This window comes from Echinops telfairi, unplaced genomic scaffold (genome assembly GCF_000313985.2).
Source record: "Echinops telfairi isolate 266 unplaced genomic scaffold, ASM31398v2 ScPeMD7_4;HRSCAF=17, whole genome shotgun sequence".
NCBI classification, from domain to species: domain Eukaryota; kingdom Metazoa; phylum Chordata; class Mammalia; order Afrosoricida; family Tenrecidae; genus Echinops; species Echinops telfairi.
Window position 1 is genome coordinate 45,941,002 of NW_022103900.1, and position 18,510 is coordinate 45,959,511.

At 36.9% G+C, this 18,510-nt stretch overlaps 1 protein-coding gene across 1 annotated transcript in view; it reads left to right on the forward strand.

Moving 5' to 3' along the window:
* Positions 1–18,510, forward strand: part of LRP1B (LDL receptor related protein 1B) — a 1,686,774-nt gene that overhangs the window by 1,373,832 nt on the left and 294,432 nt on the right. The window contains exons 46-49 of the mRNA XM_045298375.1: positions 4,039–4,161; positions 6,536–6,655; positions 12,797–12,925; positions 16,282–16,404. Coding sequence (XP_045154310.1) covers positions 4,039–4,161; positions 6,536–6,655; positions 12,797–12,925; positions 16,282–16,404 — 495 coding nt within the window. The remainder of the gene's footprint in view (positions 1–4,038; positions 4,162–6,535; positions 6,656–12,796; positions 12,926–16,281; positions 16,405–18,510) is intronic.

The following is an 18,510-nucleotide window of genomic DNA, read 5'->3' on the forward strand; positions in this document are numbered from 1 at the left end:
TCAATTCTTGTACACATCATTACTAGCTCCTCATTTCCCTAAAACTTCCCTGCCCAGTAGTTCCCAAAGGATCATTAATCCAGTTACTGTCTCTATATATTTACCTATCCCGAATTTCATATACAGAAAACATTAACAAACAAGCAAACCCAAGGGGGAGGAGGAACCTAACAACAGTAACAAGGTAAAACAAATAAAAACCTCACTCTCAAAGAAAGCAGAAAATATAAAAACAAGAACAAATTTAAATGGATCCAAAGGAAGGTCAAATGATAGGGTGCTAAATTTTAACCTAACTGCACCCGCAACAATGCACTTCCCAGTGCATTCTGCATGGTAACGAAGCTATTCACATCCCTGGCTCATGGTTTAATCCATATTTATATCCTCTTCACTTTTTTTTAAGCCACTTTAAAGTGGGTCAAAAGGGAGATCAAACAATAGGACATTTTGCCTTAACTACATCTGACAGAAAACTATTATGTTTGTTCTTGCCCTGTAAATTTCCTCTCCCACCCTATTGCTACAATCACTCTTTCTTCTCCAGGTTGATATGCCATGCACTATATTTTAAAGAACACTTTAAGCAATAATATTCATAGCTATTTGTATAATATCTTACTTACATACATGTAGCACATCTACAATACCCCTTACTATGAGTAAATGGCACTTTGATAGTTCATAATTGCTTACTTGACTGAAGAGTAGAGCACTCCTATTCCCCAGAGGGGTGCCCTCTGGGGATGAAGAGGCTACCTTCATCCCTCGAGATAATGGGGGAATTGTAAGTGTTGAATCACAACCCCTTTCACACTTAATTCTTTTGACGGTATTTTCAACTATATCAGTGTATTCGAAGAGTAATAGAACCATTGTTTTAACTGAAAAACCTGGGTGTCTGGATCTTTTACCCTTTGTTCTTTTGGCTAGATAGATCTTTTTAGATGATCCTAGAGGTGTTGTGCTGGTTAGGTGCCACAGAGGCAGGTCCAAGTCACTGTGACGCCCATGCAAGACAGGACCGAACACTGCCCAGACCTTCGCCCAGCACACAGTGGTTACTTTTGAGCCTATTTTTGCAGTCCGTGTGTCAGTCCATCTCATTAAGAGCCTTCTTCTTTTGAGCTGCGTTCTTTTTCTGTGGTTGAGTTTCTCCTGAAAAGGTGTGAAAAGTATGAGAGGAAGTTTCTCCAGCTTAGATTCTAAGGATCATTCTGGCAGTACTTCCTCCACAGCAGATATGTTTTTTATTCCAAACGTCCATAGTATAGTCAATATCTTTCCAGCACTGTAATTCAAATGCATCCGTCCTTATTTAGTGCTCTGTAGTCATTATCTGTCTTTCACTTGCCTGTGAGGGGTTAAAAATACCATGGCTTGAGTCAGGTGCACCTTAGTCCTGGTGCATCACATATGCCTCACATGAGAGGTAGCATATAATGAGCATGCGATAAGCCAATAATCAATGTTCCTTTATGGCGATTTCTCTATTTCTATTATTAACGAATTGTTTTAAAAGTTAACTTTCAACAATAATAAAGGATTAGGATTATATTGGTGAATAAGGGAAAGAACACCCACAAGTCTTATAAAACCCAGGCCAAATCAGAGAGAAGCCAGTGTAATCACCCTAAATTAGAATTTTTTTCTACAGAAAAGTCCCAAGCAGTTTGTGCTCCACTGCTAAAATACCCAGCAATGTCTTGAAAGAAATGATGTGATAATCTATGTCTGTTAAGATTGCAATCAAGAAACCCCTACAGAAATGTTGTACCCTATAATATACGGGGATGCTATGAGCCGAAATTTACTCAATGACAACCAATGACTGATAACATTCCAGGAATTTCTAAATAAAGAACTTTGATGATACATTTTTTCAGCACTTATTTTCATATTCACTTAGATCTACAGAACTGATGTTTTAAAATGTAACCTAGGAGAAACTTGGTTTATCTTGTCAGTCACAATGGATCGTGGTATTGTGATTAAAATAGCCTAAGGTTTACTGTCTTATTCGCTCTGTGCCACACAGTCTAAAGCTATATAAACCTGAGAGTTCAAGCAGACAGAAACCATCTAGTAAAGAGAATAATGCAGCATTATGTATGCACGCTTAGTTGTTACAGTACTACTAATGTTCCACAATTAAGAAAATAATCATTTACAAATGATTTTTCATAAAACACAATATTTTATTCTCAGTTTTTTCAGTCAGGTATCACCACTGTTGAGATTGTAGTATAGCTGTTTATCTCCTTTAAAAGACAATGTTAAATTATGTTAATACATTCTAAAAAACATAGATAAAACAAAAAGCACTCTTTCTTGACAAGCCAAGTCCCATCAGTGTTTTTAGAATTTTATGTTTTTAAGAGTATATTTATAACAAATATGGGATTAAGAACATTTTAAAATTCAGATTTGATTTTAGGTTCACTCGTCATAGTGAGCTTCTTATTTTTTATTCCCTAATCACTACATTATTTAAATTCAATGATTCCTCCTGTATTAGTCTAGGTACTTTGGAGAAACAAATCCACAGCAACTCATGTATAAGAGAGAGTTTTATGTAAAGAAAAGGTGCATCATGAAATCATCCCAACCCAATGCTGCCCAAGCCCACAAGTCCAACATTAACCCATTAACCCAACACCAGTCCACAAAGTCCTCCACCTCACAAAACAGAGGCAATGATGCCAACTGCAGGAGGAAAGCTGGGTCAGTGAACGAACAAGCATCTCAGCACTAGCAGGGGTCTCCACACGGCTGCTCCAGCACCCAGGGCTGCATCGGGATAGGTCCATGTAGCTTCTCCTTGGGGATGTCTTGTAGGAAGTCAATCTTGCAAGCTGAAGCAGGGAACTGCTAAGGCGCTGCACCTGGTGCAACCATCACAAAACAAGAGACCCGAGAACTAGAAAGGCAAGGCTTCACCACCCATTTATCCCTCCACCTTTCAACCAGCACCACATGTGATTATCGGCCAGGCTGGCACAATTAACTAACTCACCTCCCTTCTCCTTTTCTTCACTAGTGTCATCTTTCTGCTCTGAAATCAATCCAAGAAAACACAGTATATTTATCCCTGGTGTCCTCAGTCTCTTCTGATCTGTGATAGTTTCTAAAACTTACCTTATTTTTCATAGCCTTGAAATTCTGTTTTTGTTTTGGTGAAAGTTTCCAGGGTAAATTAGGCTCCCTTTTGACAAGTAGAGCCTAGCCAAGGACATCAGTTCCTTTTTCCACACTGAAACAACGTGCTCTTTACTTGTGTTCTGGTTGTTCCATTTTCAACTCTCTTTTCTCCCTGTCTCCTTACCTTCTCCTAATGTGTCCTGGTAAACTTTGGAATACAAGCCACAAGGTCAGTGGTTCAAAACCACTAGTCTCTTCATAGGGAAAATGTGGTTCTCTGCTTTTGTGATGATGTGCAGTCTTAGAAACCCTATACAGGGTCCCTGAGTTGGCAATGACTCAATAGCAGTGGGTTTGGCTTGGGACATCTTATCGTTGATTCACTCTAATTCTATTGTGGTGACCCTTAGTACGCATACAAGTGTTCCATTTTGTTTTTTACACAGGACACTATTCTAACAGGTGATCACCTCCATTTTTATTTTGTTTGTCATCCTACTTTCCTGTTAAAGGGTGACTTCAAAGGATAATTTTGATTCAAGGTATAGGATGCCTCAGGGTGATAGTCCCTGAGGATCTGGTCTCTTTTTTAATTTTATATAAAGAATATAAGTTTTACTCAGCATTTTTCTCTCATTCTAACCTCGATTATCAATTGTGCCACCAATCAGATTGGTCAGTCATGGTAGTCAGATCACATCCAACCATTTAGTTCTTCTATGACCTTGAATACTTAAGAAAATCTCACCTATTTCACATTTATTTCAAATTTATTTCCTTGCTCTTTGTCCTTTTTCCTTTATGAGCTGTTGCTGTTTTCTTACCTAGTTATATTGTTGGAAGTTAGTAATAATTGACGTGATTGAATTTTACATTGCACTCTATATTTTATCACAGTTCAAAACAAACACAAATGTGAAGAAAATTATTTTGGTTGTCCTAGTGGAAGATGCATTTTGAACACCTGGATATGTGATGGTCAGAAAGATTGTGAGGATGGACTTGATGAATTCCACTGTGGTAAGGCATTATATATTGCTTTAGTTTTGCAAATCATTTCATTTCTATATGGATGTTATCTTGTATGAGGACCTTACACAAAGCATGAGTATTAACTAATTTTAATGTCATTTATCATTTTTCAAATAATTCAAAATGGAGTTATCAAAATAGCACAACAAAAGCTACAGCAGCACCCCTATTCTAGCCTTCTGTTTCCCTTTGTTATTTTAGTGGTTTTATCCATTAATCTAAACAGTGTTCTTGCACACCCCCTTCCTGATTTCTTAACATTGGTTAGTCCTACTGTATTTAATTTCTGCAATGAAAAAAACAACATTTTGCCCATGTTACTTATTATCCCCATGGAAGAAAGATGAGGTTTCTACTCTTGTAAAGAGTTACACTCTAGGAAATCCAATGGGGAAGTTCTACTCTAATCTATGTTGTCACAACGAGTTAGGATTGACTCGACAGCAGTGAAGTATACTTATTGAGGAACCGCTGTGATCACAGTCATTGAAGTTGCTTGGCTGCTAACTAAAAGATTTGGGGTTCAAACCCACTGGCTGCTCCATTGCAGAAGTGGCAGACTGTGTGATTCCCTAACGATTTATGGCCTTGCAATCCTATGGGAGAGTCTACTCGGTCCCGTAGAATTATTGTGATTGGAGACAGATTTTATGTCAATAGTGATGGTAATGAATTAATTTTCCCCTCCTCCTAATTATTGTCAGTAATAGGATCATTGTACAATTTTCTATTAATTACAAGCGTGACTTTAAATAATGTACTAAAAATGTTATTTCTTCAAACTTGCACCACTCACCTTCCATTTATGAATTTGTGTAAATAGGTCTATTAAATTTCACATTGCCAAGGAGAATACATTGTCTCTAGTTCATTGTCTACCTTTTACAATTCTGTACTTTCTCGGTAAAATTGAAATTTTATAGGGAGAATAACATATAGTCATTATTTTCTTTTAGCACACATAATCTAAACTGTGGTGAACAGAGTCAAAAAAAGATTAAAAATGGATCATCTCTGAAATGTCAAACTCCCCTATAAGCAAATGCCATCATGGAATGTGAAGCTGTGTGCTGGTTGATTAAGAAGTGCTATATCTTTACATTAGAGCCACGTTCTAAATAAGGTTAACTGGGAAGTTTCAAGAGAGTTGATATGGATTCATAAGATCTAGTTAGAGAATCATTGTATGGTTGAATATTTCTTCATTTTACTTTTTCAGTTTTCTTCTTTGGGTACGTTTATTTTTTCTGCTTTTCTTTGCATTGACCATCTCTGTTTAATGTTTTAAACAGAGTTGTATAATTTTATTAAATAATTTATATGACCCCAAACAAAACCATAATTTTTATAGTTAGCATCTCCATTTATAACAATTCTGTTTCACTTGCAAAGATAATTTTATTGGGAAAATAAGGGGAGGGGAGAAATCACAAAATCGGCATTGGAAACACATGCAATGTGCTTTTATAAATGGCATGCCTGGTTGGTGCTTATAGTTAGCAGCTGATAAATCATAAATGGCAGTTTAAGCCCATCGAGAGACACCTCAGGGAAATGCTCGGAAATCTAAATCTCAAAAATCAACTATTGAAATTCATCTGGAGCATAGCTCCACTTGAAGATACACGAATTGTCATAAGACAGAATTTACTCAACTACAACTGTTATTATTATCATGTGGTTATTATGAACATATATTTCGATCATAAATCACCTACTGCTTGTTAATGAAGTTTAGTGCCAGTTATTCATCAATTATGATAAACTCGTGTGTTTCCAAAGGGAATACATAAAAGAATCAACATGTTAATTAAAACAGGTACTAAATCATTTGTCTTATCATCAAGCTAAAGCTTCTTAATCACATTATCTTTAAAAATACCTTTGGCCAAACATAAAATAGGCTATCAACTCTTTCCCAAAGACACATTTTTACTGGCTAATCTATACCATGATCATACCTAGGAAGTTTTACTTTTTAATTTTCTTCTCTCTTTGTTAGAGAATTTAAAGGTGGCTATATCACACCTGGAAATTTTATTTTATGTCTGTGCAACACACTTTTTAAAAATTACAAAGGGACTATGCTTAGAGTAGAATGTCCAACAGGTTGGCTAACTTAAAGTCAAGCCTTGGGAGAATCATGCTGAAGGAATCACAGTTGTTGAACTTGGAACCTCAGAGGGAAAACGCAAGCTGCTGTGAAAATTTTATACAGCTGTCATAGAGAAGGGAAATTTGGCTTGTCTTATTATAGGATTGTTGATTCTAAGAAAGCATACATTTTTCAATGGCAGATGATCTGAAAAAAATATGCATATATTTCCTTGTCTTTCTAAAACAAATTCTATTTGTTATCTAGATTCTTCTTGCTCTTGGAATCAGTTTCCTTGTTCTGCACAAAAATGCATTTCTAAACACTGGATTTGTGATGGGGAAGATGACTGTGGAGACGGGTTAGATGAGAGTGATAGCATTTGTGGTGAGTTTTTGTACTTTTTTGGTGTGTTCTCACTGTATATCACATATCAGCTATCATTTTACAACATACATAAACTTCATTGTGTATATTTAAAAACGTAAACTTATTAAAAATGTTCTTTGTACATATATATTTTTTATTTGCTGTCCATTTATGCTTTTGATCTAACCCAAACCAAACCCACTGCCGTTGAGTTGATTTTGGCTCCACAAGGACTGGATCTGGATCTTCCAAGACTGATAGTCTTACCTTTTGCCCATGAAGCAGATGATGAATTTGAACCACCTACCTCGAGGTTAGCTGCCCAATACTTGCTTACCACACAGTGCCACCAAAAACCAAAATAACAACCTCACTGCCAATGAGTCAATGCCTAAGCAGAGTGACCCTGTGGGGCAGGGTGAAACTGCCCCCTGAATGCTGAATGCTGTGACGGTTCATGGGAGTAGAAAAGATCTGCCTTCCTCTCACAGAGTGGCTGGTGATTTCGAACTGCTGACCCGTCCTTCAGAATGCAGCCCACCTCGTGACCACTATGCCACCAGGGCTCTCTGTATCAATGTACACATTGTTGTTTTACAGGAATTATCAGAAAACCCTAAATAGAGAATAATAATGTATCTATTAAATTACATTGATATACACATTATTATTCTATATTTCCAAAAACCAAACTCACTGCCCTCAAGATGATTCTGACTAGAGGACAAGGTAGAACGGCCCCCATGGCTTTCCTAGACTCCCTCTTTATGGAAATAGAGTGTCACCTTTCTCTTGAAGTAGGGCTGATAGTTTGAACTACTGAATGTGCAGTTAGCAGCTGAACCAAAGTAGACCATCAGGGCTCCTAATTTAGGGTTGTCTTATTAATGTATATTTAGGATTTTTATTTATTATTATTCTAATAATATATTAGAGTTATATATTATTAGAATAATAATTATATTATTTCTTGCAACAAATCCTATTAGTTGGATTATCTTGTTAAATGATTGAACTTTCTTTTTTCTTCTAATGGATCTTGATACACTGCCTCAGTGCCCTTGAAAAGTACTATAGGATTCTATAAAGCCACACATCACATGCTATTTGTCTTTGCATGTTATAGTTATCATTCAATTGAATTGTTTTAAATGGTGAATAAAAGAGGCTTCTGTGCATTATTTTGAAATGTACTTTAACATTGCTGAGGTAGTTAGTTTATTGTGCCAACCTGGCCAATAAACACATGTGGGGTTAATTGAAGGGTGGAGGGGTAAATGGCTCAGTGAGCCTTGGCTTTCTCGTTCTTGGGCATCTTGCTCTCCGACGGTCGGACTAGGGTGCAACTGCCTTAGCCAGTTCCCTGCTTCAGCTGGCAATGCTCACTTCCTGCAAGACACCCCTGAGGAGAAGCCACATGGACCTACCCCGATGCAGCCTTGGGTGCTGGAGTAGCCATGTGAAGACCCCTGCCAGCGCTGAGATGCTTACACATTCACTGATTATGCTTTCTTCCTGCAGTTGGCATCATTGTGTCTGTTTTGTGAGATGGAGGAGGACTTTGTGGATTGGTGTTGGACATATGGGTTAATGTTGGACTTGTGGGCTTGGGCAGCACTGAGTTGGGATGTTTTCTTGATGCACACTTGACCTTTATATAAAACTCTCTTATGCATGTTTCTGTGGATTTGTTTCTCTAAAGTACCCAGCTAACACAATTGTATTAGAGGAATAAGGGAATTTATGCCAAAGGTCTACATTTAGATACTCTATGTTAAGTGCAAAGTCAGAGCAATTGGTTTTTAATCATTTAAATAATTTAAGTGTAGTTGAAATGGAATCATTTGCCATTTTTTAAATGCATGAGTTTAAAAAAATAATACAATCTGGTTTCTTATAAAGTGTTCATATTTACTTAGACTAAATCTATCTTATCTATCTATCATCTATATAACTCATCTATTGAGCTATCAAGTCATCAATCTATTCATGTCTCTTTTGCCATTATCATCTATCTAATGCATGTGGGGAATGAGGTGGGAGTGTATGGGACCCCTAGTGATGTAATGATTATTCATGGGACTGCTAATCACAAGGTAGGCAGTTTTAAACTACCCACAGTTCTATGGGAGAAAGACATACTTTCCACCCTGTAAAGAGTTAAATGCTAGGAAACTCACAGGGGCAGTTTTACTTTGTCCTATAGGGTCGCTATTAGTCAGCATCAAATAGATGATGGTGTGTATACCTATATATCTATCACCATATATTGTTCACTCATTGCATTGGTTCATTTGATTTCAATGGTTGTGATTATTGTGTCAGAGGAAAGGACCAGAGTCACAGATCACAGAGTAAGGGACATGTTTAGAGCTGAGTCTACTTGGCACCTCTTTGAAATTTTAGGATTTGTGGTTGCATTTTAGGTCACTACCATAGAGAAAGAATTAGTGCTAAAGCTAAAATTAAATTCTAAACAGCTTGTGCTAACTTTCATAGAGCTAAAGAAGTTCTCTGTGACTAATGTGAAATTGGAGATATTTTTGCAAATACATTATTTATTTTCTTATATTCCATCCATTTAAAATCTACTTTTTATGTACACCATTGATATCACTTTGCATAATAAAGGCAATCAAAATGAATGTAGAAAGGTCCATAAAAGTAAAAATAATCAGATCTCTTTAAATATTTTATTTCCTATGCTGTTAAATGTCTCTTTACTTTTACAAAGTGATTATTTGTTTGAAAAAGCATGAGCGTACACCCGATGTATAATCCCTTTTCTCTTTGGACTGTTTTGTTTGACCGTACGCTAATCAGAGTGTGCACATTAAAACAGAAAGGGCCAAGTTTCTACAGTCACACAAAATCAATTTATCCTCTGTGGGCATACTTTCAGCTATCTGACCATCAAAAAGTACATATTAATCCTCATCCCTGACCTATGAAAAGGGCACAAAAAGATTTATGTCTTATAGCCGTCCTGGTCATATAACATAGCCAATGTGTAGTACATGAAAGTTTATTCCCGTCTTTCTTTGTTCTTCACCGTCTCGTTGGTTCTGACTGTGGCAACTCCAGGTGTTTCCAGCGGGCTGCCAATGGCTGTGACTTTTTGAAGGAGGCTCTTGGCGTCCTAGAAGCCCAAGGTGGAATTATGCTGCCCACTTTTCAATTAGTAGTCATGTGCTTATCTAAGCCACACAACGATGACACATTTTCCAAGGTGTTAATGCTAATTCTATATCTATCAATGTCCTGATTTTTTTAAGTACTAAAATGGCAATGACAGTGTTCACTGTGGTCAAACACTTAATCTATTCAATGTAATGAATAGGTATGGTTGTGATTATTTTATCAGATAGCTAGCAAGTGAGTGACACTTGAAGGTAAAAAAAGATCTTAGACTAAACACTAATCAATAAACTGAACCTAATATTTTAAACTTGGAAAGGAAATACAAATTATTAATTTTGATGGTTCTCAGCCTTTGGTATATAAAGAAAAATCCTTCCCCAAGGTTTGTAAAAATAAATACATAAAGGAGATTCTCAATCCCTCCCTCCAAATATTCTGATGTTGGATACACATATATACATCCTTAATAAGCATGCAGTGATTCTACTTTAGGATTCTGATGTTCACACTTCGAAAAACATACTCTAATCCATTTGCATAATCCAATAGTTGAATAAAGAGAAACGTACAGAAGATAGTACATTATCCTGAGGTCACTCATAGTTGATGGCAGAACTAGGGTCAGAATTCAAGTTTTCTCAATCTTAAAGATAGTAGCAGCTTGTGCCAAGTGGATATCGCACAAGATTCAAGGACTAGAATCCCTTGAGGCTATTGTCCTGCTCCTGTGGGACCCCATCCTTCCCACCCTCACCTCAAGAAGGAAATTGCCTTTATAGATGGCAGTGGGAACTAAGGAAGAAAACTATGAGTTCTGTTTGTTTGTTCTGTTTTCTTTTTCTTTGGGCCCATTTTCTTCCTAATTAACTATGTTTGCCATGTTCTTAACCCAGAATCTGTTGAACATTATCATGAGAGCCAGAAAATTAGCTGCAAAGAATATTATGTTATTTTATAACTAAGAGCTATCTTACTAATGATCTAGGCACACCCACCCTCATTTTAGAGTTAGGGAAATTCAGACACTGTTCTTCTCCAAGGTCAGACAGAATTAGGTTTCTTAATTTGCAAATCGGCACTATTTCTATTATGGCTACGTTAGAAAAATCAGAGTTATAATAAAAAAGTAAGTAGGTAGTTTTACATTTTTTGAGATTCTGTTAGTTGAAAAAATGCAATTGTTTTTCTGGAATCAAGGTAAATTATAAAACTGTAACCAATATTCAAGCATTAACTTGAGAGCACAGTAAGTAAAATGGTGCCGTACATAAATTGTATGACAAACATGACAAGATAAATAATAAAGGAGAATAAAATAAAGATAATTTTTATAGAAAGTGCTAAAGATGTTAGAAGCCACAAGTAAATTTACTTTTAAATGAAATCAACATTTATTTAATAGACTATTTTTCTGATTTCTCTTTGTAATAAATACCACTTTAGACTTCATTATTACTGATACAAGCAAAAAGAAAGTTTGAATTACATGGGGCCATTTTTTGGCATTTGCTTGTCATCCCATTTCCAGCTAGGGTATATATCAGGGATAAGCATATTTATGTTGAAGAAGTTCACTAGTAGATGTTATTTTGTCTTATCACTGCTGTCTATGAGGAAAACTGCATTGGATGCATTTTCAGCTCAGAGCAATTCTGTAAATAAAAAGCAAGAAACTAATGATAACCCAGCAAAGGCAAATTCCTCACTGATACAAAATGCTCACAAACCATGGATCATTTATATTTTCTTCCTATATTTTTGAATAATTCTAATTTTTTATACCATTCATTCTGTACAGCATTGGTAACAAGAAAGTGAGAATTTTGTAAAAATTGTATTTGCAATCATGTCACTGAATCATACAGCCAATATTTTCTATAATTAGCAAACAAGCCATTCCTATCATACATAACTGTACTGTGGCTAGGAGACATTATGAGAGATCTGATTTATACGGCTGCCTTACGCTCATGCAATGGAAAGGAAGGCGAGCCCACCAAATGAGCTTTTGAATTTCGAGTCAGTGAGCATTTATTTGCTGTATACTTTGAGGGACATCATCATACAACCTGGGGACACTAAATTGTCATTGCTAAATGTTGTAGAGTCAGCTCTGACTCATAGTGACTCAGTATACATATGGTCATGCGGTATTCCCAGAATTACTCCTGTGTTTGAGCTCATTTTTGAAACCATGTATCAATCCATCTTGTTGAAGGTCTTCCTCTTTTGTTGCTAACCCTCTTCCTTCCAGAACATGACGTCTTTCTCCAGGGACCGAGACCTTCTGCGACAAGACTAAAGCAGAGGAGGAAAGAAACGAGTCACCATTCTCTCTGCTAAGGAACACGGTGGAAGGGACAGAGCAGCAACAACAGAGAGTAGACTTTGATGTTAAGCATGTAAAACAGAGGGATCATGGGCATTTAATTTTCAGTTAAAGGAAGTGGGGAGTCATGATAACATCACATACCAATGATATTTGCCTTTAGTGGGTAAGAGAAGGTGCTTAGGTGTCAGAAGGGTTTGCCCTCCTAGCTCAGCATGTGGTATTCTTTGCAAATTGTGCCTTTCAATAAGCTTTTCAATTTCCCTGAATCTAAGTTTCCTAACCTTTGAATGAGACTAATAATAGCATTATCTGATGAGGTTATTGTGGTAATTAAATGAATGAATTTTCTCAGTATGTAGGGCATATTGAACAAACAAATGCACTGATGATGATGGTTATCTATTAATTTTGTCCTTTGAAATGCTACTGCTTGGTTTATTCATCCTTCTATGACAATTTTATGGGGTTTCTTTTTGCTAAATTAGCAAAGAGAAAAGACATTATTGACCACCAAGTTGCTTTAAGAAATATGGCCCTTGCAAGTAGGGATGAATGTATTCATTACTGTAATTTATTCCTCATCCAGATGTGTTTCTGCTGTGCTTCCTTTCCATACCATTGTATAGGACAGACTTCTCCCAGCGAGCAGAGAGTGATTTCAATAGCATGTCTCCTTTGGGTTTCAGGTGCCATCACCTGTGCCGCCGACATGTTCAGCTGCCAGGGCTCTCGTGCCTGTGTGCCCAGACACTGGCTTTGTGACGGTGACCGGGATTGTCCAGACGGAAGTGATGAGCTCTCCACAGCTGGCTGTGGTAGGAACACCGCCTTGCCGTCTGTTTCAAAGCACACTGCAGCATCCTGGGATGCTTTCTTCTCACAGCACTGAGCCATAGCATGCTTTTTCTCACCCTCCCCATCCCTGAACACAGAGGGAGCGTCAGACTTCATCAAGTGGGACGTTGCTATCATAGTAGCTCAGAAACTCCTCAACTGCTGTTCAGAGTGTTCCAAACACGTGCAGTTTGGGATTACCCATTACAAAACCATGTTGATGAGCATCGGTTCATCATCTCACTTCTTGAATAATATTTGTAAAGGATGTGTGTGGGAGCACAGATGTTTTATTTCTTTTAACACCCTTTCACCTCATGAAGGGCTCTAGGTTGCCTGCTCTAGATATTCTGTAAATGGCTTCTCTGAACCCATGTAACTACTGATCAGAAGGTCAGTAAACACATATTAGTCGTACGGATAGAGTATTAACCCTCGGGTCAGGTGAAAATAGTATGGATACAGCTGAACGATGCTGTGATATCAGAGGAACACCTTTGCAGGTCAGACAATTTACTGCGTTTCTGACTTTAAATCACCTTGGGAACTTTTCACAGGTTTACTCAATAACAAAAATTTAGATAAATTCCAGTAGGATGAAGGGACGACGTATTTTAATGCAGAGCCGAGGGTCACAAAGGGGATTCTTTTTAACTAAGCAATGTATCAGGAAGAGGGCTAGGAACTCTGTTCCTTAGAGTAACTTCTGAAATTCTCTCTCCAAAGGTCTTGAGGGCTTTAAGCATTGTGTGTTCATTGAGAACAGTTAAAGCAGAGAAGAACAAAGAGAACTTTAAGGCAGGTCTATTTGCACAGAACTCAGGCAATTGTTGTATAATAATTCGATTTGATCTTGAAACTGATATATTTGTCTCTAAAGGTCAATGAGGCCACCGAGGGCTACGTAACAAAGGATTAAGCATCACTTCAGGGATCCATATGGTCCTAGTATGTTCTTGCCATTGTAGCAAGTTAACACTCTGGGAAGCATATTAACATTTTTGTACCTCGTGGGACCTATAAAGTAAATCATGCTAAAATACAACAAATTGTACTTGAGTGACTGGAACATGTTGATGCCAAATAAGTCACTGTTGTTGAGTCTTTTAAAAATAATCTATGCACTACAATTGGAAAAATTCACTTGATTTATATAAGCTATCACAAAGTTCAAAGGTCGACACTTATGAGCAACTTTGGGTCTAATTCTTATTACAATAAACACTTAAAAATGCTCCCCCTATATAATCTCCATATAATTTTGAAAATCTGTTTGTTGAAAATAAATTCCACTTTATTAAACTTCTTTAAAACAAACAAACAACAATCAAAAAACCTAGACATGAGTCCATGCAGACGTCCGTCATTCCTGAGCTGAAAGCAGACAATTCTGTCCTCCTTTGTCTGGGGAATTCGGGTCAGATGCGCATCAGAGAGAAGAAGCCTGTGAAAGAATAGACATGCAGCGGATAAGTCTGTAGCAGAACCATGAGTTGTTCGTCTGATACACTTTAAAGAACAACACTCACAGCAGAAACAATAGGTCATTGTGGAGGAATATTGCATAATAAACCCCAGACATCTCAAGAAAGGATTTTCAGAAAAAGTAATAGCATTTTTGGCGTCTTCAAGGAACAGAAGAAAGGAGATGCTGTAGGTCAGCAGTTCTCAACCTGTGGGTCGCAACTTCTTTGGGGGTTGAACCCCCCTTTCACAGGGGTCACCCGATTCATAATAGTAGCAAAATAATAGTTATGAGGTAGCAACGGAAATAATTTTATGGTTGGGGGGTCACCACAACATGAGGAAGTGTACGAGAGGGCCACAGCCTGGGGCCGGTGGCAAAGCACTGCTCTGGGTAAAGGAAAGTACCTCATTTGTGCAGGGAGGCAGGAAGGGCTTCACATTCTTCCCCATTGTGCATTAAACTTCAATGAATGGGGTAGATACTTTTATTTTACTATCATTTTTATTATTTTCTTATTCTCTTATTATCCCAGTGAAGAGTTTTTGAGTATGTGCTAAAAACAGCTTCATAGATGTAACTTAAATTGCACCTAGGAATTACATTTATAAAATGAGCTGCTCATCTTCCCATATTTTACATATTCCATTGAATCAATCTATCACATAAACATTTTCATTCACATTAAATGAATAAAGAAACAGAGACTCCAAGAGGGTCAATAACTTCTCAAGGACGTAAGTACTGAGTGAGGCACCTCTCTCTATGGTGCCCTTTCTGATGTCCTAGGGAACAGATAGTAGATTATAAGCATTCACAATCTCTTAAATCTTATTCTAATCTATAGAGTAAAATAGATCATATCATAGGTTTTATTCTTTAATTTAAAAAAATGGTTAATTGAAAAAAATTACCCTGTCAAACCTCTAATGAGTATATTATTAAAAGTGTTTATTTTGTTTATGCACATTACCTTTTTTGGGAGCTTGCACAGAAGTTTGATTGCACATTCTGATTATTGTTTTTCCCACTGTTCAGGACATTTGCTAAAATGCGAGTTACATGGATTGGCATTTTTATGCCAATTGTGTGGTAGAACTCATCACTTCACAGAATCTTATTTTACCTAATCTGACAGTCCATTCTATAACTCATCTAAAATTAGTATCTTCCTAATATCAATACCTTTTTCAGCCCTTGTTGTTTTATTTCCCTTTCCATCGTAAGCATTAATACTTGGATATCTTTTCATAAATAGTCTTCACCAATAAACAAGGAATTTATTACTGCACTAGCATTACTCCAGGCAAAAACAAAACCCACAAAACAAAAACAAAAAAATCACCCATACTATTATAGCATAATGATATTTTCCCCTCATATATGAACTCTTTAATTCATGGTCCAGTAAAAGTTACACACTTTAATGGTTTGAAGTTTTGATATCATTCTGGAATTATAGAATTGCCTAATATGAGACATTTTGAATGTTTATATATATATACATACATACATACATATATACGTAAGTGTTATGTAATTATAATAATATATGCATAACATTATAGCTGTATAGTATTTTAAATGCATGTACACATATATAAATAGACATAGTTATATAAAGTTCTTTTAATACAGTTATATATTTATAGATATATTTGTATGTACATATATATAGTTATTTTCCTAAAATATTAAAAGTACAACATACAACAGATTATGGTAGTGCTTTATGTGACATATTGAACATGGACATACACTTTTTTGGGTTAATTATGAATCACTGAATGTAATATCATATATTATTCACGGGCCTAAGATGGAGGAGGATGGAATATGTACTCAGCTAACTTCATATTTTGTCTTTCCTAGCTCCCAATAATACATGTGATGAAAATACTTTCATGTGCCACAATAAGGTCTGTGTCCCGAAGCCATTTGTTTGTGATCATGACGATGACTGTGGGGATGGCTCTGATGAGCCCCAGCAGTGTGGTAAGTATATCCACGTATATCCAAGCCTTCCATTGAGAGGACTCTAGATGAGCCAAGTCTTATGAAATGACATAGGGTTATAAAAATACATTTTAAAAAGAAATAAATACAGTTCCTCCTCACTAATGACTAGTCCATTCAGAAATAGGTAGATGAGCTACACATGACAGTAAACTAACAATCCTAGTATGGTTAATAGGATTACTCGGATTCCATTAATTCAATGCTGCAACCCAGTAAACGTGGTTCAGCCGGGCATCTGCAGCCATGGAGAGCTGCCCACAAGTTCTCCCAAAGACCTGCTTGTCTTCCGCTCCTCAGAGCACCTTAAAAATGCGATTAAAACACTGCCTTCCGAGGGTTTCTGTTGATTGTTAAATTCAAAGTAGAGAGGTCTACTTCGATGACTGTGATGAGTGTGTTTTGTCTTTTGACTTGAACCAAAGGAGTAGTTTGAAAGTTTTTCTTGAGAAACACAGAAAAATCATGGGAGCTTATTTGGAAGAGGCTTTAAGAAAATTAAACGTTTCATTATTGAGAAAGTGGACAGGACAATTCATTGAGGATGTTCTCACCCCATCACAATGATGTACTGGTTCAATCTTCAAGGACAGCACCCTATGACCCTGGTCTTGCCTATTTAGAGGCTTTTTGTTCCCCCACCTGAGAGAACTGAGACCTATCTGAGTTTTATAAAAAAGGTCAAACGGCCATTTTGATGTGGTGTCAGTCAAACAGTGTAAAATTCTTTAGGGAAAATATTAGCAAGAAACACCACTGTGAGAAGTATATAAACCTGAATGGAGTATATGTTGACAAACAATAGCTTCACATTTGATAGTTTTCTTTAATAAAAGTTTCTATGATTTTGTAGCAATACTTTTCGGCCTTCCCTTATTGTTGTTGTCAGGGACAATCGCCAGGCTCCAACCCATAACGACCCTGCCCATGACAGAAGGAAACACTGCCCAGTCCTGGCCCGTCCTCACAGTTGTTCCCATGCCTGAGCCTAGTCATGCAGCCACCGTGTCAGTTCATCTCACTGAGGCCTTCCTATTAAGGATTCAGAATGTATTTTATATTGTCATATGTTTAGAACTAACTAATGGCATAGTACAGAATATCAAAGAACAATGAATGCATTTGAATTATGGTTTTGGTGAAGAATATTAAATAGACTGTGGTCTAGCAGAAAAATGAACACATTTGTCTCGGAGAATGGACAGACAGAATGCTCAGTAGAAAGGAGGGGAGTAAGACCTTTCTTGGGACTTGCCCCTGCAGAAGAACATTGTGCTTGGCATAGTAAGTGGGTCAGTGAAAAAAAAGTCCTTTATTTTCAGCAAAGAAGTATTTGTGAGGATGCCACAGTACCAGGCAGTATTTCGCCTTGTGTGCACAGTGTTGCTATCACTTGGACCCAACTCAATGGGACCTAAGAACAATCATCTTGCACAGAAGTGATAATACAACTCAGTAATATGTTTTATAATCTCCACTGATCATTTAAGATATGTGATTTAATTTCAGCTACAAGGGTGAAGATTTCTAGGATAAGAGGAGTTTTCTTCTAGTTATACTCTCGCCTTGAAAGGCATTCTCATGGAAGGTGAAATGCCTCAATGTATAGATATTAGCGAAGCATTAGCAATTTTGGATACTTGGCACTTGATTTGTCTCCTGTGCCAGTTTTTGTTTCTTCCTTGGCTAAGTCCATGCCTTTCTCTGCCTTGCCATCACCATATTTGGATGGACAGAATGAATTGTTCTTAAAGATCCTTTCCACTGCCTATGCAAAGCTTCCATTAAGGCGGTATTTCATTTCAACAAGATACGTGCTCTCATTAAATTCTGTATATCTTTGAAAAATCAACAAATGATTAAATTCCACATGGACTTGAAAAATCAACAAATACTACAAAGACTTGTAATTTGACAAGATTGAGGAGTATCAACAAGTCTTTTTTTTAAGGATATATTGAATATTAATTCTAAGAAATAAAATAAAACAGAAAAAATACCCCTGAAGTGGAATGTTAAGGAATTTGGATTTGAATCGTTGGGCTCTCCAAGGACAATAGATATTTTGAAATGGAGAAATTACAT